The sequence below is a fragment of the Colias croceus genome, chromosome 19, assembly GCF_905220415.1.
Source record: "Colias croceus chromosome 19, ilColCroc2.1".
NCBI lineage: Eukaryota > Metazoa > Arthropoda > Insecta > Lepidoptera > Pieridae > Colias > Colias croceus.
The window spans coordinates 9,585,421-9,605,578 of NC_059555.1; the positions used below are offsets into that span (position 1 = coordinate 9,585,421).

The 20,158-nt window shown below is 35.5% G+C and overlaps 2 protein-coding genes across 4 annotated transcripts; one reads left to right on the top strand and one right to left on the bottom strand.

The window, feature by feature from the left end:
- Nucleotides 1–39: 39 nt before the first annotated feature.
- Nucleotides 40–8,112, top strand: LOC123700515 (poxin-like). 3 transcript variants are annotated; one of them, XM_045647748.1, is made up of 5 exons: nt 40–338; nt 3,643–3,789; nt 6,176–6,289; nt 6,608–6,799; nt 7,242–8,112. In XM_045647748.1, exons 2-5 carry the CDS (start codon nt 3,646–3,648, stop codon nt 7,509–7,511), a joined length of 720 nt encoding a protein of 239 aa, XP_045503704.1. In that variant the 5' UTR covers nt 40–338; nt 3,643–3,645; the 3' UTR covers nt 7,512–8,112. The 3 variants fall into 3 exon arrangements, with proteins under 3 accessions (XP_045503704.1, XP_045503705.1, XP_045503706.1); XM_045647749.1 differs by having other exon boundaries at nt 40–268; XM_045647750.1 differs by lacking the exon at nt 40–338 and adding an exon at nt 377–425.
- Nucleotides 8,113–8,580: 468 nt separating this feature from the next.
- Nucleotides 8,581–19,965, bottom strand: LOC123700150 (peroxisome assembly protein 12). Its single transcript, XM_045647282.1, has 7 exons — nt 19,729–19,965; nt 19,246–19,354; nt 17,862–18,064; nt 15,897–16,120; nt 12,335–12,476; nt 10,856–10,941; nt 8,581–9,741 (listed from the first exon to the last, which is right to left on the bottom strand). The coding sequence occupies exons 1-7, from the start codon at nt 19,846–19,848 to the stop codon at nt 9,627–9,629; spliced, it is 999 nt and encodes a 332-aa protein (XP_045503238.1). The 5' UTR covers nt 19,849–19,965; the 3' UTR covers nt 8,581–9,626.
- Between the last annotated feature and the right edge of the window lie 193 nt (nt 19,966–20,158).

Genomic DNA, 20,158 nt, shown 5'->3' on the forward strand with positions numbered 1-20,158 from the left:
TATACTCCCCACTATTCTATTCCAACGTACGAAGCCTGGGCGAAGCACTTATAGTATTTCCACTTTGTCAAATTATAATAGAGTCTAGAGTAAGATACGCGTGTATTTAAATTATATATTGAATAAACTCCATTTTGTGATTAGAATTTAGAATCATCTAAGTAATAGCTATTTGTACGCATGTACTTTACACAAGAGACGTAGTTTATGTTGGTCGTCAAATATTTTGACGACATAAATTTATATCAAGCTGATATCTTATCTCCAGGTAAAATTAGTGTGTTGTGAGCTATTGTATTGTGAAACACGCATTTTATTGTATCAATTCGAGATATATTGTAAGTATTAACAATTATTCACTAATACCTACACAGATACTTAGGTACCTAACTAACTAGGTATAAATATACAATCAAAAAACCAACGTAAGTATTGCTTATTTAATACCTCTTTAGTTTTATAGCACTCAAGTGAAATATAAATTAATTTTTTTATAGAATAGAAACAATTCTTGATACGGGATTCGAACCCCCGTCTTTCGCCTTTTTCTGTTGTATTGCCCAGTTTTAAATTTTAAATAAATATATAAAATATTTGTTTATTGTTTCCATAAACAATTTAGGAATAATAATGTTAACAATGCATTGCGTATGAATGAATTATGGATAATGGAATTAACATAGAGGTAAACAATGTTTACGTAAGAGATTTATGATTGTACCTAGTAATATTTTTTACGAGTTATCGCAAATTCCGTAGGCTCTAGATTGAATCAAATTTCGTGTAGGTAAGTATTTTTCTTTTTTTTCTCAACGGACTGATCTCCAGGAGATTGAAATTTTACAGAGAAGAAATTTTAGAGAGAAAAACTTTTGAAATGGATAGACTAAAACTACCTAGTTAGGTTGTTACCTAAGTACCTATTTTCAAATTTACATTTCCCAAGACAAGTAAATAAGTACATCGTTAGCACCTACCTAACTTATGTAGTCTTAAAGATAGGTAGGTATTTTATAGCAAGAATAAAATATGGATAGCAAAATATAAATAAAATGTTCTAGATGATTTTCTGCCATATATACCTAGCATTAAATTTAATGCTCTAAGTTTTCTGTCTTACAAACGCACTGTGAAGTTGTTTTTTGCTATCAATTATTTGTAATAATTATTGTGAATTGTAATACTAATATGTTTTAGCCTGAAAATATATCTAACAAATAATTTCACACTCACACCAAATTTTATTACTAGAGTGAGTATTAATTCATATACATTTTTCCATTATAACATACCTTTTTTTAATGGGGAAATCTTCCAAAGATACCCACGGCCCCCGGGGAAGGAGCCGTGGGCCGTGGGTTATGTCGGATTCTTACCGACTACCTAACCGTGGACTAACCCCACTGTGTTCCGTCGGGCCGCGGGTATTGGTTGGAATTCTTCCGCGACCATTATAACATACCTATGGAAAAATATACAACTGGAATTTGTATCGTTTGAATTTTATCAATTCATTATCGTAAACAAATTATTATTATTAGCTTAACAGGTTATTGGCATTCGATCAATTACTCTTATCATTTGCATGGTGGTGAAGTAAAATTTCATTTTTAATACATAATTTATTTACTTACATTAAATATTTTATTTAAAAATAATATATTTAATACATTAAATATTTTATTTAAAAATAAAATATTTAATGTAGGTTCATAATTAGGTACTTATCTAATATATAAAAATCAATGCCACTTTTCGTTGTAATTCCATAACTCGAGAACGGCTGAACCGATTTCGATAATTCTTTTTTTATTATATTCCTTGAAGTACGAGGATGGTTCTTATGTAGAGAAAACGTTAATATGTACCACGGGCGAAGCCGGGGCGGACCGCTAGTATATTATGTTTTAAATGAATTGCTTTTCTCATTGTCATTAAAATGTAGCTTAAATATTAAAAATAAAAGTTGTAATACATATAATTAATAATACCTACCTACCTATCTAAAAACATTTCACACATTTATCAGTAATGGACTGAAGAAATAATATCCTAAACTATAAAATTTGGAAAATCAAACATCATCTTTATTATCGTAACTAGTTACCTATAGCCGAATGAGATAAACATGTATGATCTAGGTGCGTCGTGGATATAAGAACCGTATTCAGAATTAAGGTTATCTATAGCTGTCTGTAAATTTATTTGAAGAAGATGAGAGAGGCTTACTTTTTTAATGGTTTATTAGAATTTGAATGCCTAAGTACTTATGTCAAACTTTATTATCTCTGCAGTTTAATTACATTCGTGCGAATAGCGACACTTATGCAGTAGGTACTTGTGTTAAGGTAATACTTAGGAAGTATAGGTAGGGTGGTAGGTACTGTAGTTTAGTGTACACAAAGATATTGTGTCATCGGAGTGTGATTGCAACTAACCGCACAATTAAAATATTTTATGACTTTACCAAACTGATGTGTAATGCAAACAAACATTTAATTCACTCAATATTTTTCATTTGTAACGCGGTTATAGTCACTTCACTATCTTTACTTCTATTCGGATGTGGTTATTTTGGAATCAATTTGAAATAAACGTTAGGTACCCAGCCATATCAATTAGTATGGAATATTAATAATTATGAAGTAGATAGAAAATATTGATAATTAAAAATTTTAATATGTACATGTAAAGCTATATTATCCATACTACCTAATATTATAAATGCGAAAGTAACTCTGTCTGTCTGTCTGTCTGTTACTCAATCACGCCTAAACTACTGAACCAATTTGCATGAAATTTGGTATGGAGATATTTTGATACCCGAGAAAGGACATAGGCTACTTTTTATTGCGAAATATGTACCACGGGCGAAGCCGGGGCGGACCGCTAGTAAGCTATAAATCTCGTGTCACAATGTTTGTCCTCAATGGACTCCTAAACCACTTATCCGATTATAATAAAATTCGCACATCATGTGCAGTTCGATCCAACTTGAGAGATAGGATAGTTTAATTCTCAAATCGTTTTAGAGAAAGCGGGCGAAGCCGCGGGCGGTAAGCTAGTTATTTTATATAACAAAAAACTAAAGTCTTCAAATTGTCAGAACTGCACAAAATTTAAATGAGACCAGCAAAAGTTTGCTTTCAAATAAAAAAATAAAAAATCAGCAAAATCGCCCAGTCGAAAGTTACGAGATAACAAACCAAAAAAAGGAGTAAAATTGAGTACTTTGTTGAAGTCGATTGAAAATATATTATCTACCTATCTATACTAATATTATAAAGCTGAAGAGTTTGTTTGTTTGTTTGAACGCGCTAATCTCGGGAACTACTGGTCCGATTTGAAAAGTTCTTTCGATGTTTGATAGCCCATTTATCGAGGAAGGTTAAGGTTATAGGTTAGGTTAGGATAGGCTAAGGGTATAGGTTATATAACATCACGCTACGGCCAACAGGAGTGGAGCTACGGGGGTGAAACCGCGCGGAGCAGCTAGTGTATTTATATAATGTGTAATTGTATAGGTATGTAATGATATCTAAAAGATACACTTTAAAGCATATTATGTTTACGACATAGGAATATATTTGACAATTTCTGAAGTAAAGAACACAAAACCATTTAAACAAATTTTATTCACAGAAGATGTCCAGCAGAACAGTTCTGAACGAGCAGTACAAGGGGCTGGTGGAGCAGCTGTCCATCCCGGCGGAGGTGGCCGAGCGCGGTGGCCGGCGGTGCGCCAGGAGTGGGACCACCATGGCCATACACTGCTGTAGTCCTGAAGAGGTGAGGTGATACAATACAATATAATGGTTACAAAATTGAATTTATAGCTGCACCTAATTTGATGATATTCGCTGACAGATAGTAGAGACTATAGTCGCAAAACTACACAGTTAAATAAGTGTAATTTTTACCTCACTGGAATGTGTAATTATCTAGTTAAGTTTGAATCCGACAATTATTTAGCGCGTTTAATCAATCACCAAAATCATAAAGGCATCTTGTTCATAGTTTATCTGAATCTGCAATTTTATCTCATCCAGAACCTCAGCCAACGCGTACCCATAGGCCAAAAAAATTATGTGGGTGGAATAAACATGTGAGGAATGCTCACCGGGAGGCCAGGCTTAGCTATAGGTTGTGGTTATCACACCGGCGTCCACAGTCGGGGATTATCTATGATCAAATGTGCACTACTCGAAAAAAATTTAAAAGTCGTTTGAAGTGGTGCCAAGATAATCAAGACCAAATTAGGATGGATATATTAGCCGAACACCAAGCTTCTAAAAATTTTATACAATTTTGGAAATCTACTCGAAAACTTGATGCTAGGCCGGGTCTACCTGTGAGTGTGGGTGGGAAGAATGATCCAAGAGAAATCGCTATGATGTTCAAGGATCATTTTACAGTGAAATCACCTCTCGGACCACCTAATACAGTAGTGGATGCGGGGTCTGGAGGGCGTGGAGATGAACCTCTGTTTTATATTATATCTTCAAATGAAATTAAGTCAATTATTAAGAATATGAGCAGAGGTAAGTCTCCAGGTCATGACGGGCTCAGTATCGAGCATTTAAAATACGCGGGTTGTCATCTGCCTAAGCTACTCTCGATGTTTTACACATTATGTATAAGGCACTCCTATCTGCCAGCAGATCTCATGAAAACAATCGTTGTACCTATTTTAAAAAATAAAACAGGTGACATCTCCGACATAGGAAATTATCGCCCCATATCTCTCGCTACGATTTTGGCTAAGGTATTGGACAGTGTGCTTGATGCGAGATTAAACAATTTTTTGGACTTACACGATGCACAGTTTGGTTTTCGACCTGGACTTTCCACTGAAAGTGCAATCTTAAGCTTGAAGCATACTGTACAATACTATACCAAGCGTAAAACACCAGTGTACGCTTGTTTTCTAGACCTTTCCAGGGCGTTTGACCTCGTGTCGTACGATGTTTTATGGAATAAGCTGGAGGGTAGGGGTTTACCAGTTAGCATTCTTAATATCTTTAAGTATTGGTATGCCAACCAACGTAATATTGTAAAATGGTCTAACGCTTTTTCCGAATCGTATGTGTTAGAATGTGGTGTAAGACAAGGGGGGCTGTCGTCGCCTAAATTGTTCAATCTTTACGTAAATGGCCTTGTTGTCGAACTCAGCAATATGCGAGTTGGTTGCCGGATCGGAGGTATAAGTTGTAACAACATAAGCTATGCCGATGATATGGTATTGCTGGCTCCGACTGCAAGCGCCATTACTGAGATGCTCAAAGTCTGTGAGACATATGTCGCTGCTCACGGTTTGCGTTATAATGTGGCTAAATGTAAATGCATTGTTTTTGGGGACGTTGGTAAGCATAGGAAATGTACGTCTGAGATATCTCTTAACGCGATTACAGTTGAAAGAGTTAAAGAGTTTAAGTACCTCGGACACATGCTTACTGATGACCTCAAAGATAATGTAGATATCGAACGTGAGCGTAGGGCATTGGCGATCCGAAGTAATATGTTGGCCCGTAGATTTGCCCGTTGTAGTAATCCAGTGAAAATCACGCTTTTTAAAGCCTACTGCCAGAATTTCTACACGGGTAGTCTATGGTTTGACTATACTGATAGATCGCTTAATGTCTTACGTGTCATGTACAATAATACGTTTAGAATGCTGTTGGGACTGCCTCGCTACTGCAGTGCGTCTGGAATGTTCGCTAATGCGCATACTGACGATTTCTGGGCGATAATACGCAAAAAAACAGCGTCTACATTCGATAGAGTGCGGCGCAGTCGCAACAGTCTCTTGATGGTAATCTCGGAGAGATATATGTCATCTTTCATGGGACACTTTGTGCGTAGACTTGTCCATTCAAAGCGACAGGTTTACGCATAGGGTGCCCCGTGAACTGATGATAGTACTTTAATATCTACCTACTAACATTAGCTTTTTAAGTCACGTACTAACATTAATGGATCGCTGTAATCTAGTTGTTTAAATAAATAAATAAATAAATAAAATTAGCTTACCTAGCTAATGTCGACCATGAAAGATGTCAACAAACAGAAAAGAAACAAAGAGTACCTACAACAAACTTATCGTTAGTTATGCAAAATTTAATTCATAAATATAAAACTGAACATGTAAGATAAATATTAACAATATAAATTGCAGATAGCCGAGCGCGCGCAGACTACGCACCACTACTGCGACGTGTTTACAGACGACGTGCTGGCCCCGCTTGGTGAGCTGGCCTATGTGCGGCTCGATGCTGACACCGCTGAGAAGGTAATGGCTTTTAATTATGCCCTTTTTATGTAAATTTGAATATTTATGTACTTTTTACATTAGATAGAAAATAATCGTAATATAAATCTTTAACACTTTAACAGTAACACGTAGTTACAACTGTTTTAAAACTCGTAATGTTTTCAAATTATGGGGCTTTAAAACATAAGTTTTACTTCAAATAAAAAATATTTAAAACTAATAAATCAGATCTTATGTATGGAATTTAAGTCAGAAGTGGTATGATTTCCATGTTAATCTAATAATGCTACCAAACCAATCGAAATGCTCTCACTTCTTTATTCGTTAATTCTTCAGGTATTCCTGAACCGTAGCAAACGTATCCTCCTCGTCTCCAGCGACGGCCATCTCGCGCTGTGGCGATGCGCGCCAACCTTCGAGTCGGCCAACGTGTACGTGGCGGGCTCGCCCATCGTGGACAAGAGTGGCGCCATCGTCTCTGTTGTTACCGCTAAACGGGGGAATCATTATGCGATTTCTAATGCTGAGGTGAGGTTTTGTTCAGTGGTTTAGATAATTTAATTATTTGTAATTGTAATTTTAATAAAAAAAAAACAAAGATTCTCACCAAAGGAATCCATGGTCTAACATCTTTTTTGTTTTGTATGTTCATGAATACCTCTAAGTACTTACTAGTTACAATAATATTGTTATAGTATGTTAATGATAATGATAAGGTTAGCGTAGAATGTTATGAAGACGATTGTGTGCCCATGAAATAATAAAGCGAATTTTTTTATTTAAAATGAATACCTACCCGTAGTTACCTATATAAAGCGAATTTCCATTGAATTCCAATAAATATTTACAACATTGCTTACTAAGTTAATACTTTGTCATTTGTGTTTGTATAGGATTAATTAAATGTGATCTTAATAACATTCTACTTGAATTTAAAATGTGCATTCGCTAACATCATTTCTTTTTTCAGGGTGAAGGCGGCTACTTCGAAACATCAGCACCCTGGGAAATCCACGACATTGACGACGCTAAATTCGCATACGCGGACAAAAAGTTCAACACTCGCGAAGAGCTTCGCGAATACATCAGCTCCCTCCCCCCCGCGGACCTGAGTTCCCCCCCGCGGCCCCTGCTCTTGCGCGGGAAACACCCCCGCGTGGCCTTGGTTGCACAAAATGGTCGACAGATTGTACATATATATCTGTCTGGAGTTTTAACTAATGATATTGAGTATTTGTAATGTGGACGATCAATATTATAAGTGAAAAGGTGTAGATAGGCTAACGCTCCGGGAATGGCAAGTCGAAATGTGGCTAGTTTAGTCACATTTTAGTTGTCATTCGTTTACGAAAGTTGAATAATGCCATCTCTCTTTGACATCTAAGGGTGCTTTACCAAAATTACCACCAATAATATTATGCGAAAAATGTGTTTGTAAAGAACCAATTGTTGTTGAATTTAGTTTGAAGTTTAAAGCGTTTAGCGTGAAGCGATACTATTGGTTATTTACAAACACATTTATCACTACATAACACACCCTCGCACATTATTGGTAGAAAAGCAGCCTACTCGTGTGGTCGTTAGAGTGTAGGTACCGTTTTTTTAAGATCGAAAGTTGTGTTGATAACTATCTACACCTTTTTCAGTTATATCAATGGAAATGATGCGAAAACAATTACTTACTCATGGAAATGTAGAATATTCGGAGATTTTTTACTCATGTAGGTAGATTAGTTGTTAAGTATGGAACGTAAACAGAGTAATAAGTGTTTTTAATATCAATTGTTTAATATTTTTGTAACGGATTTGTAATTTGTATATTTGTGTTCTATATATCAAATAAAATTGCCTATAAAATTGCTTTTTTATTTTCCTTTCTTAGTTCATATTATGACTTTCTAAAATAAAACAAAATTGTAATGTATGTGCATCAATCTTCGGTGTCGGTATAGTATATTAATTATTACCAAGTAAAGATTTATATGTCGTAGAGAAAGTTAAGCTTACGGTGCATTTACATGAAACGAGCGAGTGTTCATTTTAACCCCACTATGTCAAATTATTTTAGTGTAAAAAGGCGTAGAGCATTCTTTCATTGTTCTTAGTGCGTTCGAAAAGATTGTATGCAATGTTCTAATACTGAACAACACTGCGAGTTTTCGTTTACACTAAAAGATCACAAGAATATTCTTGCTTTAGCTCTAGCTCTAGGTATTCGTTTGATGTAAATGCACCGTAAGAAACATCTTACGGAAATTAAAGTTGTCATCGACTTAAGAAAAGGATGAAGTTTTAATAAAACACGCATAATTAAATAATATATTTATTGCATATAAAACATCTTTATAAATCTGTACATACAAAATATAAACTTTGACAACCACTAACATTATTAATTTACCACAGCCCGAGCACTTACCAACTACGAATTAAAATTAATTATATATTCTATTAACATTTTAATATAATTATTGCTATATAGTTACATTCAGGCACAATTGTCGCCAACGGCCAAATCCCGTCTTATTTACATAATACACGTTTGCGAATTTTCCAAAAACTCCTCAAACAAATAAAACGAAAGTCAATGAATATTCGAAATTAAACTTTTTTAATTTTACTATAATTGCATTTATAAACAATTTATATAAAGGTATATCTTTTTATATTGTAACTAATGTAAGAACAATTTGAGACATACATTTTACCGTATAACAACTTTTCAAGAGCAAAAGTACAAAGGCGACAGTATCTTATCAGAAACAGTTGATAACAGTTCTTTTTTAATTAAATTAAATTTTTCATCCATATTTTATATTTTATTTTAATTATAAATACAATAGAACCAGACGTGTAGAAAGCTAGGGAATATTTATAAAGTAAAATTTTATACATATTGCTATACAAATAGTATTTCTTTTGCACAAACATTTTGTAAAAAATTACAGAAGATGTTGACATGTTACAATGATGACATGTTGACATGTTGACATTGAAAAGCAATATTGATGTGTTATACGATATACCACAGTATAAGGAAGCTAGCAGTAGCTTATCTCCATACAAATGTTGTGAAAACGATATGCCTTGATTGTTGGTGTACTTCAGTCGTGAGTATACATTAGTTCTGGCCGGTCAATGTGAAAATCGACTGTGCTAAAATGGTAAATAGCGAGTATGTAGTGCATTCCCTACAGTCTACACAGTACACATCTATTTATATTATATATGCGCTCTGAACGTGTAGGTGGAACATGTCGAGACGTGTGGACATGTAGAGACATGTGGACCTGTAGAGACGTTATAGATCTGCCCCAGACGTGTAGACATTTTTCCACAGCCAGTGTAAATCAATCTACACGTCTATATAGAGTCTAACGAGAGCTCTGTGTGAGGCGGGCAGGCAGCTGACCGGGCACGTGCCCGTAGTGCGGAGATGTCGGGATATACATGTGTAGCAGAATATGTAGCTGCAAACAGATTAATATTAATCCATACTAATATTATAAATGCGAAAGTAACTCTGTCTGTCTGTCTGTTACTTAATCACGCCTTAACTAGGTACTGAACCAATTTGCATGAAATTTGGTATAGAGATATTTTGATACCCGAGAAAGGACATAGGATAGGTTTTATCCCGGAAATCCCACGGGAACGGGAACTATGCGGGTTTTTTTTGATTGCGCGAGCGATGCCGCGGGTGGAAAGCTTGTTATTTATAAATTGTTCTAAATTGTTTGACTCGGCTAATTAAATCATCTAGAGGTGTAACAATAGTTTATCCATTTATTCTGATACCAACAAATATCAGATCAAATTGAGCAAAAATCGGTCAAGTCGTGTCGGAAGAGTTTAGTAATAAACACTTTGATATGAGAATTTTGTAATAAATTTGTAAGTACATTGGCATTTACGGAAATTGAATTGAAATGAAATAAATTTATTTGTCCATTTATGTTTTATAATTATTGTACGATAGTTGAATTGAACGAAATTTGCTTCGGTTCACTTTTGTAAGGAACTCTCCCATCACAATGCTTCAGTTTGGAGTCAAATTTAAAAAGCCAAGTGTTCTAATAACTGCGTTTTGTTAATTTACTGTATATGCTCTGCTACAGATGCAGTGATTATAAACAAAATAAATAGTTTAGGACAATTTTCACACACGGCACGATCTGATCCCATACTAAGCTTTCGCTTGTGTTATGGAAACCAGATGGCTGATAAACATATTAAGTAAATACTTATATAGATAATTATATTTACTGATAGAAGCTTATAAAAATAAATTACGTTTTGACTTTGACGAGACCGGTTTATTCATAACCCGGGGTTATTAAGCCCCATGTAAATAATATTATATGGTTTGGTGAGGAAAATCTATACTACTATTATAAAGCTGAAGAGTTTGTTCGTTTGTTTGTTTAAACGCGTTAATCAGGAACTACTGGTCCGATTTGAAAAATTATTTCTGTGTTAGATAGCCCATCGAGGAAGGCTATAATATACCATCACGCTAAGACCAAGGAGTGGAGCACTGCGGGTGAAACCGCAGGGCACAGCTAGTACACAAATGACGCTCACCCGGAGACGGGCAGCACGGTGGGCACCTTCCACGTGTGCAGGCACAGCGGGCACTTGTTCGTGTAGCGCACTGCTCGCTCGTCACGCTGCAATTAACGATTATTAATAAAGATCATTTTAACTACCTAAATGGTAATTGGTAATATTTTTTAGAATAATCCCTAATGATGGGGTAAATGCAAAAATATTATATTGTTAGACGTAACTTTTAATTTAATATTTTTGTGGATGAATAGTTGTCAATGTAGTTGTCATTATTTTATGTCTGAACATGCTTAGCTGTCGAATACTATAAATTGCCGCTTTCCTTTGTCTCGTGGCGCGTTCGTACGAATCGTGCCGGGGGGGGGGGGGGGGGGGCTCGGACGTTGTGTCCAACTACCTACACTTTACTAATAGTCGTTGACTTGCTGCGATTTGTTATCTAGCTTTTGTAGCTGTGTAGAATCGCAGTACATTCTTATTACATTCAAACTAATATTTAACCCGGCTTCGCGTGTTATTTCTTACAATATTAACACGTAACTAGTGATTTATTTAATAAACATGAATTATTATCAAAATCGTTTCTTTTTATGCGATACCTTCACGACACTCATAATAAAATAAAATTCTGAAGTGGTATTAATAATTTTCCGAATTACCTGACATTCGAATGCACTATACATATTTCATAAATGAATCATGAATACGATAAATCGTATTTTTCTTAGTATTTAATTGTTTTGATTAATTAAGTTAATACAAATTAAAAGTTGTACCGCAATATGTAAATAATTATTACCAAATATTATCAAAATCATAAAGGATTAGAGTAGTTTTTGCGTAAAAAAGGCAAAAAACATACTTACATCCCTATTCTTTTTACATTATTCGTCAAGAAAATCGGTTCAGTTGTTTCATGTGAACGAGTAACAAACAAACATAATATTTTCTAGAGTAACAAATATACACCACACATACATTCTCATAATTTTTCGTATTTAAAAATATTAGCATGATAGGATAAGTGAACATATAATATAATAAAAATAGATTCCCTCTCAAACGCATATTGTATATTTTCCACAAAATATACTAGTAGGCCGGTTGCAGAGCTTGACCGACCATCAGTGCGTACGTCAGTCGCGCTTGTCATATGTATGGAAATTCATAAAACCGTTCATAGCTAGACCGACCATACGCACGCGTATTTCCATACATATGACGTACGCACTGACGGTCGGTCAAGCTCTGCAACCAGTCGTAGAATCTATATATATAAAACTCAAAGGTGACTGATATAGTGATCTATCAACGCACAGCCCAAACCACTGGACGTATCGGGCTGAAATTTGGCATGCAGGTAGATGTCATAACGTAGGCGTCCCCTAAGAAAGGATTTCCCGAAACTCTTGCGGGAACGGGGAAAAACGGGGATGCACGTACGAAGTCGTGGGCGGAAGCTAGTACAATAATATAGTGGGACAGTATAATGACCGTGGGTGGTGGTGGTGCGGGCAAGCCGGCGGCGACAGTGGGGCTGGCGTCCAACCACCGCAGCAGCTGCACCAGCCACGCGCCCCACGCAGCACCACCCGACACCAAGCGGCAGAACAGCGGGAACGTTAGCGATGCGCTCCTGGGGATATATTACAAACCGTTTTATTTAAAAAAATATAAATCTTAATTATCTAACAAACGGGACAAAAAGTAGCAATGGTGGCAAAAAGGTCAGCAAAGCTATAAAAATATTATAATCTTTAGTAAATACTATATCACTATTATTTCATTCTTATAAATAATTTATTGTAGAACCACACCCCGGACACTCCATACAAAATTATAGTTTTGACAGTCACACTGTAGAGACTGCAAATGTGTGTGTAAACTCTTTATGGTTGGCACATTTGTGACTAGCGTAAAAAAAAATTCGCGTTTTTCTGATGAAATACATCCGTAAACAGCACAATATCTAACCATTTTCTACGAAAAACGATAATCACAAATCCAAAATAATAAAATTGCTTTAAATCAATTTGATTAATGTTGTCAATCTTCGTTGCGTTTCGTCTAAAGACGTCGTTGGTATCGTCCTTGCGGGGAAATGGGTACCATAACATGTCTGATCGTGCGGGGTGAGGTAAGTGTTTAATTTTGGCGGGAGGCGGAGAGTGTCCGTTCTGTAGCGTTTAGCTACTATTATGTATTCTGTGGTAGAACTGTAAATGACTACAGTCAGATGTTTGATATATTTGTAGATTCCCCCAACAAGCTCCGCAAAACATTTAATTCACTTTTTAAGGAATAGGATAGATTAAGTACATTATATACAAACAATCATTGGTTTTCCTTTTTTTTTCACTAATAAAATTGTTTGGTGTGCTTGTATAGGTACTTTAAAACTTATATTTCGCATGCTGTGTTTACCTATAAGTGTTTTTTTACATTGATCTTATGTATGTGTAAGAGTCTCACTAAGAGATCATTTTAAGAATACTGGTATCCTTACTGTACCATCACAGTATATATTTAATAATATTTTGCATGTTCACAAAAACGCCGACTTACACACAAGAGTAGGAGATAGACACGATTATGGCACAAGGAACAGGAATAGAATTGAAATGCCATTTTTCCGATTAGCTAAAGTTAAAAATTCATTTATGGGTCAAGGTATACGCTTATACAATAGAATTCCTCTCAATATTAAAGAGTTTAGTAATTCTAAATTTAAAACTTATATAAAAAATGTACTAGTTCAGAGAGCGTACTACAGTATTCAGGAATATATGGACGATAAAGACCCATGGAGGGTTGTCGCGTAAAAACCACAGGACAGTTCTTTGGCATATTATGATATATTATGTATAAGTTAGATATAAGTTACATATTATGTAATATTGACATGATTTTAAAAGAGCAACTATGGAGTTTCTTGCCGATTCTTCTCCATAGATACTGCTTTCCGAATCGGTGGTAAATGTTAAAAATACTTATGTAATGACGATTCGAAAGTGCTACTAAATAGTAGTCTAATTGAATAAATAAATGTTTGAGTTTGAGTTTTGAGTTTGTATTTTGATGTTTTATATTAGATAGGGAGGCGAAGAGGGGAATTTTCTGCAATACTCGAGCGTGGCAGTTTAAGATATGAGAGATACCTTAGACCTAATAGAACAAACTTTTTCACTATTTAGCTCTATATGTAGTGACGCACGCCTAGGATAGACGATCAGATTAGTAAAAAAAAATCGATAGTCTGAAATACTCGAGCGCGTCAGATTAAGATATTGGGGGTTGATTTTAGTGTTTTAAGACTAAATTTAATTAATCTGACCATAAGTCCTTGACGCCGCCGAGTTATAGGGTCGCGAACTTGTAAAAAAAAAACGTTAACCCGGCATTCTCGAGCGCGATTTTTTTTATTTTTATTTTGAAGAATATAATCTAAAACTTACTTAAAACACAAAATCTGCCGGTTTCCGCATGACCGGAAGTCTGGAGGAGCCATTTCGTCTTCCGAAAAACGCGTTGCAGCATATAAGTCGCGAACTTTACTTTTTCAAAAAAAAAAGTTTAAATAAACAAAAAAAGTAATTTTATTTTACAAAAAAAGGTCTCTTTTCATTTTTGTCCAAAGTTTAATTTTTTTTTACTTGAAGCATCATAAAAACTCAAACTCCCGGTTTTTTGAGTATATCTCGAAAACTGAGGGTGTTAAGAAAAATTGATATGAAATAACGATGATTAAAAAAAAGAAACTCTCAAACCTTTTTCGGTCAGATTAAGAGAACCCACCAACATTTTTGTCAGATTAAGAAAATATGCTTTCAGGAGACCGAGATAAACCTCCCCTATGAAAATCTGACGCGCTCGAGTATTTCAAAAGGACTTTTTTTTTCTACATTTTCAAAAATTCATCGTAACTTATCGTCACGCCGAAATCGGCAGTTTTTTTAAGGGGAGCTTCCTTGGGGCCTACTTAACACCCCTTCCGAAAATCTGACGCGCTCGAGTAAATTTTTTTTTGTGCATTTTTGACGAATTAATATGCCTAGCCCCACCACGCAAACCGGCAGATTAGTATACCGTTGTTATCAGAGGCACTTGGGGCATACGTAGTATGAATATCTGACGCGCTCGAGAATGCCCAAGTAACTATTTTTTTTTACATTTTTGAAAATCCGTACACGCCAAACCCACCTCTAAAATGGTTTTTACCATAGAAGCTTTTCTTTTCGAAATTATTTTATCTATCGATTTTGATAAGTCTCGACGGCGCCGTTTAATTACGCCATTTAGCTACCTCGCCTCCCTATCTATATGTAATGTAAACAAACGTTGGTAGACCAAAATAAATAAAATAAAAATTTACACATTTTAACAGAAGCTCTTACGCTGAGTATTTAGACTCTAAATAAATAAATACCTCTAAGTTTTAGAGGTATTTATTTATTTTCTTCAGGTTCACCAACAGGTACACATATTTTACATCATTAGTATAATATGCAAAACTATAAATACTATTGACCGATGTACACCGACGCGGACGATAGGACAGCTCTGTATATTACGATATTACAATTATTAAGTATCTACGCACTTCTGATAAGTAAACACAACATACTAAAACTGTCGCCAAGTGTGTTTATAAAATTTCAATCGAAAGAAGCAAACATTACCTATACCTAAACCGTGTAATAAAAAAACAATATTTTTTACGACTTAATCCTATACTTGTAAATAAAATCCACCTTATTCCCATGACTTAAAACAGACTTTAAAAAGCATCAAAATGAACAAGTAGAATTTTATCGCGAATTGTGTAAGTATCTATTTGACATAATATTTATTATCTTGGCTTTGCTTACAGCTTCGCTTGTGTTGCCTTTAACATATTACAATAATTTATTTAATCCGAACCGATTTAGATGATCCTTTTTTATTTGAAAGCTACTGTTTTCCGATTGAAGAACCATTTAAATTTTTACCACTTCCTGATCAACTGAAAAACTTTAGTTTTTCGTTAAAAAATAATATTTATTATTCTAACACTGACCCAAACCGTCCATTCACCAGATTCCTGAACAGCTCCCCCCAGGTATCCTCCTCGGGGGGTGGAGGGGCACTGGTCAGGGTCAGGCCCAGGACCAGCAGCTCCAGGTTGGGGGAACTGCCTCCGGTGAGGTAGCGGGCCAGCACTGCCAGCCGGGAGATGCTGGAGATCAGGTGGACTGTGGAGTATATGTGGATCGCTGCTTTGCGGAGACGGTCCGATTTACTCTGTGAAATAAACAAAATAGTAAAATATAAAAAAAATGATTATCGGTTATGTTTGTTAAAGTACCAATATAAGTAGCTATAAAATATATGGTAATTGAAAACGCTTACAAACTTGCGCTGTAAAAATATGTGTAGTAATTTTTTTTTGGGAACTATATTTTCTATCACAAAAAATTTATATTTGTCATCAAGTTGTATCACCTAATAAATAGATCTATCACCACGAAATATTTTCGTTCTCAGATAAACAAAAATTGTTCCCAGGTGTGAATTAACAAATTAATGTTAATATGTGTGTAAAATAAGAAATCGATAACCAATAAAATAATATTGCATTACATGAATATAAACTTCGTTCTTATAATAACAGTTTTATTACTTAAATAATAGCTCTGTGCTCAGAATGGTAGATCTGTCACCAAATAAATCGATTATCGATCCCTGACTGCGACTCCTTTTTATTTGATATTTTGTCACCAATACAGTAGTAACATTTTATTTCGTTCAGATATTAAATTAATAGTATTCGTTACCAATTTAATACATCAATTTATAATTTAAATGAAAAAATGATCAAAGGGGCGGAGACAAATTGGCGCTCTTTAAAAATTGACATGTGCAAACATATTATCGGATTAGCCATACAGATTAAAGCTGACCAACCCCCCACCAGAAGCAAAAAATGTGCTTATCGGCCAGAAAAGAAAAAGGGGGCGCCCTTCCAAACCAGCGCTGATTATTCAGTGATTATTGTTTTTTAACAATAAATATTGATTATTTTAACTTTAATTAAGTGTTTTATATACAATTATGCTAACCATTAGCCAGCTATTAAACCAGAGCTGATTATTCCGTGGTTATTATTTTTAAGAATAAATATTGATTATTTTAACTTTTAGTAACATAATATGATTTATTGGTGATCTCTTTAAATTAGTTTGCTTAAATACTTATTAGAACACACCTATTATAATACATACAAAAACATTTATTTGGTACTAGACCTTATATCTCAGGATTTTAGGTGATTTAATGTGGAACTGATTTTGCATTGTTTGGTGACTACATTTTGGTGACAGATCTACTATTTTGAGGACAAACCCTATTATTTAAGGAACACAAAACTAATTAAATTGGTGATAGCTTAAATGATACCCATTTTTTTTAAACTCAATGTTATCCGTCACTTCACTCGCTTTTTAAATGTCAATATTTTAACTATTTTCGATTCAATTGAAGCTACACAAAAAATGTCATTCAAATAGCTTTAGCCGTTTAGATTTAATCAGTGCAAGTGCCCAATACATGCACAAAAGAAATAAATTTACTACTTACTACATAAAACAACATTTACAACACAAATAAAAAGTAATTGGTGAGCAGATCTCTAAGTTTTCGCCTACTCCATATCAGAATTCATTCAAATTTGTTCAAATATATTAACTAACATACTTAGATTAGATTGCACGCAAATCGTAGTCACAACGAAATATATAATACTAGCTTTCCGCCCGTGGCTTCGCTTGCGTTTTCAAAGAAAGACCCAAATAGTTCCTGTTCCCGGGATAAAACTTATCATATGTGTTAATCCAAGTTACCATCTATATTGAATGTGTGCTAAATTTCATTATAATTGGTTCAGTAGTATTTGCGTAAAAATAATAACAAACATACACACACACACATCCGTCTTCACAAACTTTCACATTTATAATATTAGTAGGATAGTAGGATTTCTTACCTTCCCCAACCTGCCATCCTCCAGATCCTCCCGCCACCTATCCACCACCTTCTCCAGCTTATCCCTCAGGTATGGCAGCACCACCAGCAGGGCCAGGGATCCCTTCTCCAGGGTGTCAGGAAGACGGGAGCCCAGGTTGAACTCGGAGCTCGGTGATATAGGGGAACGCATCAGACCGTAAAATGATTCGGAGAATGACGCAGCTGGAAGTTATTCTGTGATGTTATTATTGTGCAGCAATAATAATAATAATTAGGGCGTAGGGATGTGACGACCCCATCGCCCACGGTTGAAATATCTATGGTCTACGTGACAATAGATATTTCACCCGTGCAGTCAGTCAACCCGCAGGACACCTTGTGGCGGGGTGTCGGGGAGTAGCGACCCCGCGGGAACCGAGCGCTCCCGGGGGAGGCCCCTGTCTTCATCTCCGGCTTGCCTTCACCGGCCGGTCGGAGTGAAGCCTGACGAGGACAGGACCCCCACCTCTGGCTTGCCTTAACCGGCCGGCCAGAGTGGAGTCGCGAGAGCTTTTAGCTCGAAGGGTGGATGCGAAGCGTAAGTGGCGAGTGGGCACGTGATGCTGGACCCTCAGGGAGCGCGTGATCGTAGTTTAAAGTCCAGGGACGCCTCTCCACCCTTAGCTGCTCACAATATGTTGCCCCCTTGTCGCACTATTGCAGCGACTTATTTCGGGGGCCCATACAGTGAGAGGGCGAGTCACCACCTGCCAACAATTTTTTGCTATATCTTAGTAGAAAGGCAGGTGCCATAGTCTTCCATAGTCCTTAATTCCGGTCCATTAACATCCCCTTCCATAGCCCAGTTTATTTTGTTTCCTTATCTTGCAATAGTCCTACATCGGCCGCGGACTGCCCAGGGCTGTATCTCTATAGTGCAGTCATGGGCAGGCTGCGGCTGGTTTCCCACAACACAGTAAAGTTCTCGAAAGGGCCTCTGCGTGTTGGATCCGTGTCCCCACGTAAGCCTTCCAAAGGACCGGGTACTTTCCTTATGATGGTACCCGTGTATTATGGAACTGAGATACATAATAATTATATTCTATCAAAAATAATGGAATTTGTCATGATCACTTGAAATAAAAAATAAGAGACTTTTACAGGAGTAAGTAGTAAATTTAAATATGTAATCTTAAAATACATGCTTTGCAAAAATGATAATTAAAATATTGTAGTTAGAGAGAAATAACATAAAAGCTATAGTTTTTTTATAGTTGTATTATTTCGTTTGATACATGATAATATGACAATAAGCCTAACAAATTAAAAAATATATCATGCTCTGTACACAGAAACACAAACATAACTTTTACATTATATACACATTACACACATTTTTGATTATTTAAGTTCAAATTTCTTACCATAGTGCTTAAGGTAGTGGTACTGCAGGCAACAGTCAAAGAGTAGATACAGCTCATCATACCATTTCTCGCACCAGCCACATTTGTTTGGGTACACTGATGCTACATACTGAAATATAATGTTTGTGTTTTAGAATTATCTTATATATAAACATAATATAAAATATTATGTATTACGCAAATGGTTTAAGTTTTAGAAATTATTTAAAATTATGTTTAAGATTAACATTAGCTTTCGTTATATGTACCTATGCTTTTTTAAACCAAACAATGTCAAGAGTAACTTTTCGAATGTCTAGGTACTTTGTTATTATAAACTTAAATCTGAATATTTTAACAACTCTATCAGCAAGCAAGTGGGTATAGAATTCCTGAGTGGCAAAGTTCAAATTTTTTTCAGAGTTTGTCCCAACTCCCAACTTCCAACTCAACCGGAGCAAGATGCCACTTATAAATTTATCAATAACATGTGCACCAGGTTACCTCGATAAGTTTTCGCAAAGCTGGCTTCACTGTAGCTCCCAAAGCTTCTTGAGCTGCTACTTCAAACACCGACGGAGTCCCTTGCAGCGTTCGTGTCAAATGTGCCGCGTAAACCGCCATTTTTATAAATTAAACCTTACAATAAACTGAATCAAATACTCATGGCGTTAAACAGAATTTATTCATTTTCCTTAATGTTTTGATATCACTGCTGCTCTTAACAGCTGTTTTGCTTGACAATTCACAATATTAATAACAACGACATTGACAACTCAAAGTGACAATGAATTATTTTAGTTATTTACAAACAAATTGTGACGTATTACGTTCCAATTTATGACTATCAAAAGCTGTGATCAAAAGACTCGATAAAAATTACGTGGTGGAAAACTTGTGGAAAGTCTTCTTGCTTTCTTGTTATAAACAATTG